The 13,574-nt window shown below is 51.0% G+C and overlaps 4 protein-coding genes across 4 annotated transcripts; 2 read left to right on the top strand and 2 right to left on the bottom strand.

Annotated features, from left to right (window-relative positions):
• Positions 1-1,001: 1,001 nt before the first annotated feature.
• Positions 1,002-3,431, top strand: AA0111_g12844 (hypothetical protein; the record flags this gene model as incomplete). The annotated part of the gene is made up of 1 exon (XM_028646875.1): positions 1,002-3,431. One exon carries the CDS (start codon positions 1,002-1,004, stop codon positions 3,429-3,431), a length of 2,430 nt encoding a protein of 809 aa, XP_028499551.1.
• Positions 3,432-3,778: 347 nt separating this feature from the next.
• AA0111_g12843 (hypothetical protein) lies at positions 3,779-4,738 on the bottom strand (the record flags this gene model as incomplete). The annotated part of the gene is made up of 1 exon (XM_028646874.1): positions 3,779-4,738. One exon carries the CDS (start codon positions 4,736-4,738, stop codon positions 3,779-3,781), a length of 960 nt encoding a protein of 319 aa, XP_028499553.1.
• A 915-nt stretch (positions 4,739-5,653) lies between these two features.
• AA0111_g12842 (hypothetical protein) lies at positions 5,654-7,371 on the bottom strand (the record flags this gene model as incomplete). Its single annotated transcript, XM_028646873.1, has 4 exons — positions 5,654-6,020; positions 6,077-6,585; positions 6,634-7,190; positions 7,242-7,371. The coding sequence occupies 4 exons, from the start codon at positions 7,369-7,371 to the stop codon at positions 5,654-5,656; spliced, it is 1,563 nt and encodes a 520-aa protein (XP_028499550.1).
• Positions 7,372-7,926: 555 nt separating this feature from the next.
• AA0111_g12841 (putative beta-glucosidase I) lies at positions 7,927-12,663 on the top strand (the record flags this gene model as incomplete). Its single annotated transcript, XM_028646872.1, has 4 exons — positions 7,927-8,044; positions 8,089-8,695; positions 8,751-10,550; positions 11,280-12,663. The coding sequence occupies 4 exons, from the start codon at positions 7,927-7,929 to the stop codon at positions 12,661-12,663; spliced, it is 3,909 nt and encodes a 1,302-aa protein (XP_028499552.1).
• Positions 12,664-13,574: the final 911 nt, after the last annotated feature.

The raw sequence follows: 13,574 nt of genomic DNA, 5'->3' as shown, positions 1-13,574 counted from the left end.
TCTGCTTCGTTTGAAGGCATTGAAGGAATAGGTGGTTGAGAAGTAGATGTCTACGTGTAGAGAGGTGCAGAAGGTTGGTGGGGCTCGCAACTCGCTTGGATTCGCAACTCGCTTATAATCTATGTTATCGGATTTACACGGCTGAACCATCGCATCGATCATGTATCTCGTGGTCGGAGTTAATGCAGACGGCTGACACTTTGAAACTAAAAGTGAAGAATATTCACCATGACCCATCACCCCACAGCACCTGCGGCTCTCGTTGATACGTCATAGCTATGATTCTTTCATCTGTCCCAGTCATCTCCGACTACAGATATTGATTGGTAAACGTTGCTTGAGTTCAGCTATAAAGGTCAAAGTGTCGCATTAAAGTAGGCTCCTTCTTTCAGCGCGAAATAGAGTCCTTTCTCAATCTCACTTATTAACTTTCCAAAGTTGACTATCGCTACTGATTGAATAACTTGTGGTTTAGCGCCTTGGCGCCAGTCCCTCGTTCCTTCTGCGTTGAGATCGCCAGCTTTCAGCTTCCACATCGCTCTTTGACCTGTAGAGATCAGAATACCATCAAACTTGCTGCGTAACTGTCTACACCTTCAATGAGATTGTGTAAATTCGCATCGCAAGCGGCAGAGCTTGTGGATACGCGAGCCGATGTTCGTTGTCTTCGCGTCGCGTCACACAAGAACATCGGCTGCGTTTCGAATTTACAGTAAAGTGGCTGAATTCAGGGCATATGCCAGATATGCCTTGAGAATCGATGGAAGTGTATAGCGAGGCAAGGCTGACTTTGTTGCTATGGCCGTACGGTAATTGGCTGACATGATGGCTGAGACGCAATATCCGGTAAGCGTCCTCATGCTCACAGCCCCAGGTGCGCAAACTCAGCCTTCCCACTGCTTGGTTATCGTTGCGGCATGCCCGCTGGTGTCTCTGTTCTACTCACTCAACGTTTCGATCGTCACTTTAATCACGCACAGCTATCGCTCTAAAAGCACACGATGGCAGATCCTCTCAGCATCGCAGGATCTGTGGTAGGCATCAGTGCAGCCGGCGTACAAGCCTCTGTGAAGCTTTATGCACTCGCGGAAAAGGTTGCGACAGCCAGTCAAAGAGTTACAAGCATCGCAGACGATGTCAGCAGCACATGCGCTATTCTCAACCAAGTGCGTGAACTCATTATCCCTCAGCCTGACGCACAAGGCACTCTCAAATCGGTATTCAACTCTACCGGTCTGCACGACATCTCACATGGTCTTCAGCGCTGTCGATCGGCTTTCACGGAGATCGAAGCTCTCTTGCGTCGTGCATTTGAGCAAGTGGGGAAGCGGCCTGCCTTGCGTTCGAAGATAGAACTGTCCCGCTTTGAGAAGGCCAAATGGCCTTTTTTGCAGCCGCAATTTGACGAACTACGCAACGATCTACGAGATGCGAAAGGGAATCTTATTCTTATGATCGCTGTGGCTAGTCTTGCCCTTGCGCAAAGAGATGGGCGTCAGCGACCGATCCATGAAACGGAGAGACTGGAGCTCGGGTCAACTATTGTGCAGCTGCAACAAGCACGTATAAGCAAGCCAAGTGATCAGAAGGGTCTCGAAAGGTCTCAGGAAGAGAAAAGGGGATGGCAACAACGCTTTGATAAGCCAACAACAGTCGATTCAGTGGGAGACACAAGATCCGAACAAAGTTCAACCGCATGTCTTCATCGCGACTTTAAGCAATTCCTTCCGGAATCAGCTGCTCAATACAGGGCACAACAGCAGGCTGCGAAGAATGCTGCCGAAGACGCAGTCATGCTCAGCATGGTACAAGGTGGATCAGGGTATGACGCGGTCGGAACTGTGAAATCTACGAAAGCTACTCCACTCAGTGTGCAAGGAAATACTAAATCCATACCGCTGGTCAGTGAGAGCACCAGCGGCCCATATTCGGCTGATGCCGAGATTGATGTTGCAAACGTGTCTTTGCCATCCATCGGCAATGCCAAAATGCAAGAGCGATGGAAACCTGACATGGTCAATCGATCTATCGAAGAAGCAAATACCAACTTGGCTATTCTACAACATACTACAAGAGCCACAGCATACTTCGGACGACAGACAGGCAACTTTTCGGGTTCGCTCCAAGAATCCCATGCACCTGAGCACAAGATCTCTCCAACTCCAGCACCTGCAATGTCAGGTTCAGATTGGAGTGCAGTAGCCGAGGTCTATAAAGAACAGCCTGGAGCGACAGCCTCTACAGCTGCGCCGTCAGCCCAGCGCGCGAGCGAGAATACACTCTACTATTGCGGGTGGATTACAAGACATCTCCAAGGGCTCGCAACTGGTTTTGGAGACTCTGTCTCTATTACACAGATGAATTTACCGGATCAATCGCTCGAAAAACTGGTCAAAAGCTATGCCGACGCAGGTCTCGATCCTCACATAAGCTTACTGGACCTCACTGATCAACAGCAAGACATGATCAAGCAGGCGATGAAAACCAATCCTGGCGCAGAAGTAGTATATGTCAATGTTTCGCGCGATATCAAGGTGTCCAGCGTGTTTGGTATGCTGGATATAAGCGGACTCAAGTGGATTGCTGCATCTAGAAAACCTTGGTTGAAGCTTGGATCAATGGCACAGATCAGTCACATCTCTCCGCAGCCCGCTCCCCCTCCATCTACTAGACTCCCGCCATGGCTTCCGGGGAAGCCATTGCCGGCCCCTTTCGCAAAGACCACTGAGCCTGTTTCTGCAACACAGAGTGGGCAATCTTTTGGACATGGACCTCCACCTACCCAGCCTTATGACTACATGTCGTCTTCCGTCAACTCCAGACCTCATCCGCCAGCGCCACCTTCCGAAGAACAGCGTGCAGACAGACGCGCGAAAGAAAGGGCAGAAAAGCACCTAGCTGAGAAGGAAAAGGACCGAGCAGTAGCTAGAGAGGAGTCTCGCCGTCTCAAAGATGAAGAACGACGTCTTAGGGAAGAAGAACGCCTGATCGAATTCGAGAAGGCGCAGGTGCGTAGTGAGAGGCAGATTGCAGAAGCTCGAGAACGAGATGAAGAACTGGCGGCAACTCTCAAGAGCCAACAGGAGAAACTTAGCTACTATTTCCCGCGTAGCAGTGACCTCTCGCCTTCAATAGCTTGCCACGATAGCGTTACCTCGCTTCCAGCTGAGTGGGGTCAAACTCCCAGCAAGCGTCGCACAAGCATGTCGCAACCAAACCCTCCAGCATTTGATACAGGATATGAGCAATCCTCACAATACCCACAATCGTACGCTCAGCAATATCAAGCGCCCATAGAAGAGAACGGAGAAGATATCGTAAATGAGCTCCTTGCTCGATGGACGACTCTGGAAAATCTGGTGGAAGGGTCTCATCAGAGACCTGACTATAGGTTAAAAGACGACAAATACGCGAGGTATAGTCGTCGATAATAAGCGCTGAGTATATATATATAGTCTAGTAGGATATTCTCTTTCCAGACTCCTACACCGGAGAATCCTATCTTCTCTTTTGACATGCAAGAAATTCTGAATTTATCATATGATGATGATGATTCGAACAGCGAAGACAGCCTACTGCTTGTCTTTTCTAGCCTGAGTGCAGATATCCCTGGTAGTGAGTAAAGGACTGGATCAAGAACAGCCATGCTGTAGCTATTACAAACCTTAGTTGCAGTACATAACAGCCGATCCTTCGCCACTACACCCCCATGTAGAGGAGAGACTCCATAAAAAGCAAGTGATTTCACTGGCCACTATAATTCAAGTTGACTGTCCTTCTAAGGTTTTATAAGCAGTCTAGCATGACTAACCTCATCCCACCATGTCTCCACATCATCCAACTTCTTTGCTGCATACTCAGATTTGAAACCTCCCTTGACAATCGCCTCCAGTATGCGCGGTGTCTGAGCATGTAACTCAGGAAACGACCAAGCACCTGGCGCACAACCCAGCAACGCTACATTTGCCTGCCGAAGGAGACTGGCAGGAACAGCCTGTGTCTCTCCCGCCAAAGACCCAATTTCCACCCAGCTGAGCCTCTGGTTGGGAACCTCGCGTCCCTTGATGATGCCAGCCATGGCTGCATTCGACACATCGCCCCACAAGTAATCCAAGACAATATCCACGTCCGTAGCAACAGAGAAATCCGTTCGCGCTAGATCCTCGGACAGTGGTATCGTTGCCGTCGCCCCAAGCTCTTTTGTTTTGTCCAGCTTTGCACCTGGTTTGCCAATTGCTACAATCTTCGAGGCACCAAAGGCTTTGCTGATTTGTACGGCGGCTTGTCCACTCACGCCTGTTGCACCTACGATAACTATCTTAACCCCACTACCAGGTTGAATACCCGCACGCGCCGTCAACGCCATCCAACCGCTCATCGCAGGATTTACAAGCACGGCCACAGTATCTGCATCCGCACCCTCAGGCAGCGGGTAAATGTCTTTCTTGCCAACATTGATCTCCTGGGCTATGGAGCCGGTGGATGCGAGCAACGCGTTGAAGTAGACAAGCTGGTTGGTCTCGACGACAACGCCCACACCATCCGTGCCGGGAACATGTGGCGGGCTCTTGCCAGCCATGGAGAAATGTTTGCCTGAAGCGCGGGATCGCACGAATGTGTGGACACCAGCAGCGAGGACTTTGATGCGAACTTGGGTGTCCGACGGGGTGGGGAGATCGATGAGGGAGTAGGTAGGGGATGATCCCCACTTGTGGACTACGGCTGCGTGGATAGACATACTGTGTATCGAGATCGGTAAAAAGGTTGGCAGATGATGAGTCTTTCACCCAGGAGCCTTCACTTGGTGTGTTGAGCGATGTCAATGTCGGATGCTGATACCTTGTCGCACCAGAAAGGATCTTGGGGATAGGTCAAGAAGAATCCAATAATGATGTAGATGACTGAAATGGAGTGAATTGATCCGGGATTGGGTGCCAGATACTCGAGCTTTTATACACTATGGCGCATACACTAAAGCGCGTAACGATTACACACGAAGGATCTAGCGAATGCGAATTCATGCAGAAAACTAAGACTAGACACCTGGTAGCGAAGGCGGAATCCCTGGCCTGTAGCGTGCTTCTAATCTGCCTGCAGATGCTTACCAGTCAACACTCGGACTCTAATATGCAGCTGACAACATCTACCTGTCGTCAGCAATCAGGTCCCCCCAACAACAACCGTACTCGATGATTTAATCGATTCTACGCCCTGCTTCACTTGAATCCTTCCAAAGATAATAACCCTCTCCTCCACTTAGCATATGTGAGCAATGGTTTGCATCGCGAATGTAACCACTCCAGACCCTTTTACACAGAAGCCTCGGTACTGGCACGGTGACTGCCAAAAGGACGACGCAAGCAATGATAATAAGCGGTGGCAATGCACAGCAAGCGGCTACAACCCGACTACGAACGTCAAACGGCATCAACGTAGTTTTCTATGGATGCCATGCTGCATGTAAGAGTCTTTTGTCTAGACGCAAATTATCGTTTCACGAACAACATTACAAAATTTGGAATCTATCGCATACGGTCTGAGCAAGGATACGAGGAGTCGTCTACGCCAATCTACTCAAAACCCATGACCAGGCACTGCTATCGTGAGCAAGCTTCTCTAGAAAACAGAAAGCCTTCAGGTATCAACTCGGTTGTCAAATGTTCTCCTCATGCGCAGTCATGATATCGTTCTTCTTCTCCGAGATCGAGGCCACGCTCGATGCCCTTGCAGTCGTCTCCTCAGACGGAGATGCTGTATCATCGCCATCGAATATGACTGCCATGTGCTCCAGAGTGTACCCACGGGTTTCTGGGTAGAAGAAATACACTGTCAATCCCATTGCGACAAGCACAACGATGAACACAAAGTAGTACTTCCAGCCGATTGCCTCGAGAGCGATAGGGTTTACAAAGGTGTTGAAGAAGTTGGCGACTACTACTGTGATCCAGGTGACGGTCAGACCGTGAGATCGGAGCCTATATGGCCAGATCTCGCAAGGATAGGCTGTCAGGAATGGCGTCCTGTGTTATGCCAGTCAGCACAGTGGTCTATCGAAAGAGATTCAAGTGAAACTTACAGAGCAATATCATAGCCAGCAAAAAATATGAAGAGAAAGGGTATGACAGCGATACCAGTGGGAGGGCTGCCAGATTCTGCGAATGCACCGCTGAGAGCTGTCACAAGTATGTATGCGACAAGCATAACGCCAGCTGAGGCTAAGAAGAGTGGGCGACGTCCGAGTCGGTCGACACTAAGTGCAGCGCCTACTGAGAAGAGAAGATTCCACACTTGCAGCAGACCAGCAATCAATGTCTGGTGGGTGACACTGGTTATGCCTACAGTTCTCAGGACAATCGCCAGGTAGTACGAAACAACACCGTTGCCGCACCACTGGGAGAAGATACCGAGAGACACCGATATGAACAGGCGTCGCCGGTTACCTGCTGTCTTGAACAGCTCTATGTAGCTTGCATCGTCCAGTGTTGACTCGAGACGGATGGCAGTGGTAATTTCGGCCATCTCATACTCGACTAAAGCCGATATGGGATCTCCGCCAGCATGGTATGTTGTCAAAATTGTACGAGCCTGTAATCGATCATTAGAGCGGTCTGATGATGGCGTCTAGTGACTTACCTGTTCACTTCTATCAACAGACACAAGCCAGCGAGGGCTCTCAGGCGTCATCAGTAGTCCAGGCAGTGCGACGAGGGGCAGCAGCAACTGCAAGATAGATGGAATCCGCCACGCCCAGTCACTTTCGATATTACGGGTGCCAAAGGTAACAAAGGCAGCAATAGTGCCGCCTACATAGTACCCGCACATGAAGAGAGCGCTCAGGATGCCTCTGTAGACCGGATGAGAGATTTCGTTGATGAGGAGAGGAACAGCGTTTCCAAACCAAGCTGAAGAGCAACCAACAAAGAATCGAGATAGCACGAATGCAGTGTCGTCATCGCTTAACACGACCAGGGAGCCTAAGAACAGAAAGATGTAGCCAATGTACACACCGAGCTTGCGCCCGTACTTGTTGGCAACGAACGCAGTCAAGGGGTAGGACAGACCCATCCCAAGCCAATAGACGGCATTCAAGAAGCCCAACCAAGCACCAGTCGGCGTGTCCATGAACGACTCCCATTGAGGTAATGCCTGTAGTCCGTTCATGAGACTTCCGTCATAGCCGTTGGCAGAGGCTGGATGTGTGTTAGTGGTACCAAAGGATAGGGGACCTTGGAGTTACTTACAGAACAACGAGAGGGACAAGATGCAGAAGTGCAACTTGATAAGATGTAGTTTTGTGTACCATGGCTTGCTGTCAGGCAAGACAGCCGACAAGCCATCGTTGAGTCCAATCTGCGACTTGGATGCAGTCATGACAACGTAAAAGGGGCTAGTGATGCTCTGAGGGCTAGGCTAGAGAACGTGATGCTGGTCAGTCAATCGCTCATGCAGCTCGACCTTTTATATAAATCTCAGATGAACAAGGCCAGGTCAAGAACATCACGATACAGCGTGTCGGTTAGCTATCGTGACCCCTAAGCTATTGTCGGAAGCGTGGCTGCGCACGTGGAGTCCCCCCAAAATTTGGAAACACGCTAATTTGCGGAGGGGCTCGGTTTTTGCGGAGTAGCGCATCGGTGAAAAATAGAGTTCCTCATAGCGCGTGCTTTCCGACTGGACTGACACGGAGAAATAGGAATCGTCATTTGCCCGATAGCCTCCGCGCGCCAAGCGCGACCTCCGACCGACCCGCTGCTGCTAAAGCAGACATCAGGGCTATACCCCATAAGCCGCGCCAGATATGCGCCAACAGCTATGTGTTTGGTCGGACTATGTCGTGGCTGTTGAAAGACATCTATATACCGCGGCCTTGTCGTGGTTGCGGGTGTCAGCCAGTCCACCCCTTCCAACTATCGCACCTCCAGCGCCATGACGCTTTCCAATGACGAGAACACAAGTCAAGAGCATGCGGCTTCGTTCGCGCCGTTTGACGTCGAAGAAGCGCTCCTCCAGCTGACTATTGACGAAAAGGTATCGCTTCTCTCAGGTAGGTCGTGTGTGAAACTCCAAGTGCATCGCTCATAACAACAGGCAAGGATTTCTGGCACACGCGCGACATACCCAGGCTGTCGATTCCTTCCATTCGACTATCAGATGGTCCCAACGGTATCCGAGGTACCAAATTCTTTGACAGCGTACCTTCTGCATGCCTTCCATGTGGCACAGCCATCGGCGCTACGTTCGACTCCGATCTGGTCGTCGAGATTGGCCATCTACTCGGCGATGAGGCTCGAGCAAAAGGAGCGCACATCATTCTCGGTCCAACGATAAACATCCAGCGAGGACCGTTGGGCGGTAGAGGATTCGAGTCTTACTCCGAGGATCCTTACCTATCCGGCAAGCTTGCAGCAAGCTACATCAATGGGCTCAAGGATAAACATATAGGCGCTGCTATCAAGCATCTTGTTTGTAACGATCAGGAACATGAACGTATGGCAGTCAATACCATCGTTACTCAACGTGCGCTGAGAGAAATCTATCTCCTTCCGTTCATGCTCGCGACGCGGCTCAGCAACCCAGAAGCGATCATGACTGCCTACAACAGAGTCAACGGCGAACACGTCGCGGAAGACCGAAGCATTCTGAAAGACATACTCAGGAACGAATGGCGGTGGGACGGACTCTTCGTGAGCGACTGGTAAGACTGCCTTATCTCTTCCGTATACTCGTTGCGCGGTTCTGACAGCTCTCAGGTTTGGCACATACAGCACAAGCGAAGCAATAAACGCCGGTCTCGACCTAGAGATGCCCGGCCCATCACGATGGCGAGGACCGGCGCTCGTCCACGCGGTCTCGGCCAATAAGGTCCTTCCTTCTGAGCTCGACGAGCGAGTGCGTACGGTCCTCAAGCTCGTCAAAAAGTCTGCACAGTCGGGTATCCCCGAGAATGCACCAGAGACCCAGTTGAATCGACCAGCAGATCGACATCTTCTTCGGAAGGTAGCCGCAGACTCAATCGTGCTCCTTAAGAATCAGGATAATATCCTTCCATTCTCCTGCGATCGCAAGATTGCGGTCATCGGCCCCAACGCCAAGATCGCTACCTATTGCGGCGGCGGTAGCGCCTCACTAAATGCATACTACACAACCACACCATTGGACGGTATTCGATCGCTTGCGAAGGGCGGTGTGGATTTTGCACAAGGCGCACATGCTTTTCAGATGTTGCCTGAACTCGGCAAAGAGCTCACCGTGGACGGGAAACCCGGTTTCAAGCTGCGCTTCTTCAATAATCCGCCAACAAACGTGGAGAGGACCCCACTTGAGGAACGGATATTGACCGACTCCAACATCTTCTTCCTGGATTATGATCATCCGAATCTCAAAGAGATTTGGTACGCTGAGACTGAAGGTGTCTTTGCTCCAACTCAATCGGGCACCTATGACTTCGGTCTGTGCGTGCATGGCACTGGAAGACTGTACATTGATGACGAGCTTCTCGTCAGCAATGTCGAGCATCAGAGGCCTGGACCTAGCTTTTTAGGATCTGGAACTCTTGAAGAGACTGGATCAAAGACTCTCATTGCGGGAAGATCGTATCGAATTACCGTGCAATGGGGCTGCGCAAAGACAAGCACGAGGAAAACACCTGGCACGGTGGACTTTGGTCATGGCGGTTTGCGTTTCGGTGGCTGTTTACGCCAGGACCCACAGGAGCTGATTGATACTGCGGTACGTCTCGCGTGCGAGGTCGATCAGGTGGTCGTTTGTGTCGGTCTGGGTCCTGAATGGGAGTCTGAGGGCGATGATCGCGCTTCAATGGATCTTCCGCCGAATACAGATACGCTTGTGGAACGAGTCCTCGAAGCTAACCCCAATGCGGCTATCGTGGTTCAGTCCGGTACACCTGTTGCGATGCCCTGGAGTGACAAAGCAAAGGCGATTTTGCATGCGTGGTATGGTGGCAATGAAGGTGTCAACGGTATTGCGGACGTCCTCTTCGGCGCTGTGAACCCCTCAGGAAAGCTTCCTCTGACTTTCCCCCGCCGATTGAAGGACAACCCGACGTATCTCAACTATCGCTCCGAAGGTGGCCGCGTGCTGTATGGCGAGGATGTTTACGTGGGCTACCGTTTCTACGAGCAGACCGAAGTGGCACCATTGTTCCCATTTGGCCACGGCCTGTCCTACACGACCTTCACCCTGTCCAATCTCAAGCTTGACATGAACACGCAGACTGACCGGCTAAGCGTGCGCTGCACTGTGAGCAACACGGGCTCCAGAGCTGGCGCTGAGGTCGTGCAGGTTTACATTGAGCCGATCTCTCCACCTATTCGTCGGCCGTTGAAGGAATTGAAGGGCTTTGCGAAGCGCCACATTGAAGCGGGCCAGAGCGCCGAAGTGGTTGTCGAGATCGACGTTCTTCGGGACACAAGCTTCTGGGAGGAGAAGGAAGGGAGATGGTGTAGTCATGCTGGGATGTACAACGTCCTTGTTGGGACAAGTAGCGCTGGCTGTCATCTATCGGGCTCGATCGTGTCGCCCAAAGCTAGGTACTGGCTATCGTAAATCAATGTAAAAGATTGTCGTGCAAGTAATGTCATTGCTGCTCTCGTCGGTGCTGATCCATTCTTCGAGGTGGTTAACAGTAACCCAGGTATCGTCGCAGCCGAGAGCGATTATTGGCATTTCTGAACGAGCAAAACGTTCCTTTGTTGATTATCTCCGTAATTCCCTGTCGACTTATAGTGTTAACGACATGACGCAAATTTGAGATGCAGCACTCCGGCCATGAACGAGGACCTAAGTGCCGAGGACACGTCTGGCGCTTGTTTGGGGCCTTGGCGAACGCGCCCCAGCCCAGCGCGATCCGCATCATCAAACGCGCATGGTTCTCATGTCTTCACCGCTCAACAGTACGGTCAATCCGCAAATTACTCGACCACCGCGCGCGTGCGATGCATGTCGGACCAGGAAAACGCGTTGTGACCTGGGTGTAGACGTAAACGTACCAAATCCAGTATGTGTGCGCTGCCGGCGTCTCCAGCTGCAATGCACTTTCGAGCTGGCGGTCGGTAGGAGGGGCCCAAAACGGTAGGTTGACATTCGATCAAGTTCTCAGATATGGTTGCTCTGCGGTGGAGTCATTCTGGTTTTGATACATTTCTGCACGGTTGCCAAAGACTTGTCAATCGCAACCGTTCACTGCCTCTTTGAGGCTGTGAGAAACTTGAGCAAGGTGGACAGAGAAACTCACATCACAGCTAACAGTCACGTTATAGAAAGCGGATGCAAAATGAGATTACCAGGAGCGAGCATTCTGCCGCACCTGTTCCGAGTCCTACTTCGTTCATCGCTGTCCAGCAAGGCGCATTTCGCACTGACACCGTTTGTTCGCGAGCGCTTTTACGAGTTTTGATGGACGACTATCTTCTGTACATCTACCCATTAATCCCTGTGGTTCACCGACCATCGTTCTGCCTCGCTCTGAACGAGAATCGTGATAACTACGACGACGACTTCTTAGGCCTTCTCATCGCTCTATGCGCAATCGTAGTTGCGTTGCTTCCAAGTAAATATGAGAGCTATCGTAGGCTCGACTTGTCCATGGCTCTCTCACGTGCCGTGATGCTCGATCGCTGTCACAGCTTCCTCATCGCTTTGCGTACGCCAGACTTTTTCGAGAAAATCGGCTTCAGCAAATGGGCAGCATCGTATCTGATGGCTATCGCCTTTTTCCAGGTTGGAAAGCCTAATCACGCTCGTATGATTGAGGTGGAGAGCATGCAACTCGGGCGACTACTTGAACTTCACCGCGTTGATAGATATGAGGAATTGGACTGTATCGAGAAACAGCTGCGGAGAAAGGGCTTTTGGCTTCTTTTTTACGGTTACGTACATTCAGAGGTACAGAATTTTCGTAAAGAGAAGCTCTCTTTCTTGGATCATGCTACCATGGCAACGACGAACCTCAAGGCACTCATGCCTGTCGAAGTCGAAGACGAGCATATCTTCAAGCATGAGACGATCTCTTCGCCTACATCGGATGTGAGCATGACTATAGGCTTCATCATCCACTCTCGCCTGTTTTGGCAAGCTATTCAGGATTCAAGCGGCAATGAAAGGGGCGAATGCTTGTGCTGTCGCGAACACTCACCCGCAGCGCAAGTGGCGCATCTTGAACGCCGCTTGCAAGATCTGAAATATGCCTTGGACGACGCCCCCAGGCTCTTTCGACAATACGCATTGTCCGATTTCGACTCCGCCTCACATAGCCTCTCATCCTCTCAACTGGGCACTCTGCGCGCTAATATTCATGTTACGCACCTCTGGCTTCAAAGCATGTTACTGGACCAGTTGGATCTACTGACTTCGCCTGAGCAGCACTGGCACGAGCGCGAGGACATATCCACTCAGCTCCTCCACGTACTTCACAATACCCCTCAAGCAGATATTGAGCCAAATGGTCTCCACCTCGTGTACAAGGTGCGCGATGTGGCAGTCGGACTACTCGCGTGCCCGTACGAACTACCCGGTCCTTCGGCAAAACGAGCCCAGGAGTATGTCAAGGCGTTTACTGACATCATGGCTCGCCTGGATGCAAGCGAGACAATCAACACAGCTAATCTTCAAAGTTGGATTGATACTGGACGTCAGGGTGTTTGACAATGTAGTCGCCGAAATTACCAAGCTTCTTTAGAAGAAGTTGATCGACAGTTCAATAAGCACAGAAGGGAAGGCCAAATCAGAGGTGTCGACAAAGTCAGTATACAATTCATCTACTACTTTCACCAGATATTTGGTTTTATGAACTTCTCTAGCGTATAGTCCCCAAAGAGTAGCAATGCGCATTAGCGCCTACCTACCCACGCATAGCCATGCAGAAAACCAGTCGGTATCAGAGCATATACCTACCAGTCAACACTCGGACCTAGCAATTATGCCCCCCTCTTCCCTCCTTCCTCCTCCCAAATCACACTCGATCATCTGCAAATTCATCATGGGAAATTATCTTCGTGAACTTCTGAACAGCATTTGTTAAAGTCGTCATATTACCAGGGGTTGAAGTAGTGCTGGTAAGCTCATATAACTATTTGACGTACATTGTAAGGTAACATAGTGCCTCTCGCAAGACATACAGAGCTATTACTAAAGTACTTTAGCATTATTTCAAGACAATCCGTAGGAGGTGCTATTTTCGAGGTGCTAGGTACGTGTAAATAAGTAGTATATATCTCACGAATGATTATCAAATGTACAACCCTTTTCATAATAATCCCCTAGTGATATCCTTCAATCTTAGAAAAGTCTCAGCTCATTCTCTAGAACATATCCCATGCCTCCCTCGGTCTGAGTCCCATACTAACTAAAAAACGGGCCTCGATCTGATGCTCTAGCATCATATAAGTTGCCACATCGCAAGGCCCCCCCCCCCCCCCCCCCCCCCCACCCCCCCCCCCCCCCCCCCCCCCCCCCCCCCCCCCCCCACCTCCCCCCCCCCCCCCCCCCCCCGCCCCCCCCCCCCCCCCCCCCCCCCCCCCCCCCCCACACCACAGCACCCACTACAACACCAGCAC

The sequence above is a fragment of the Alternaria arborescens genome (genome assembly GCF_004154835.1).
Source record: "Alternaria arborescens strain FERA 675 chromosome Unknown contig_117, whole genome shotgun sequence".
Lineage (NCBI taxonomy): Eukaryota > Fungi > Ascomycota > Dothideomycetes > Pleosporales > Pleosporaceae > Alternaria > Alternaria arborescens.
Note: the sequence above shows the minus strand (reverse complement) of the source record. Positions and strands in the feature narration are given on the sequence as shown.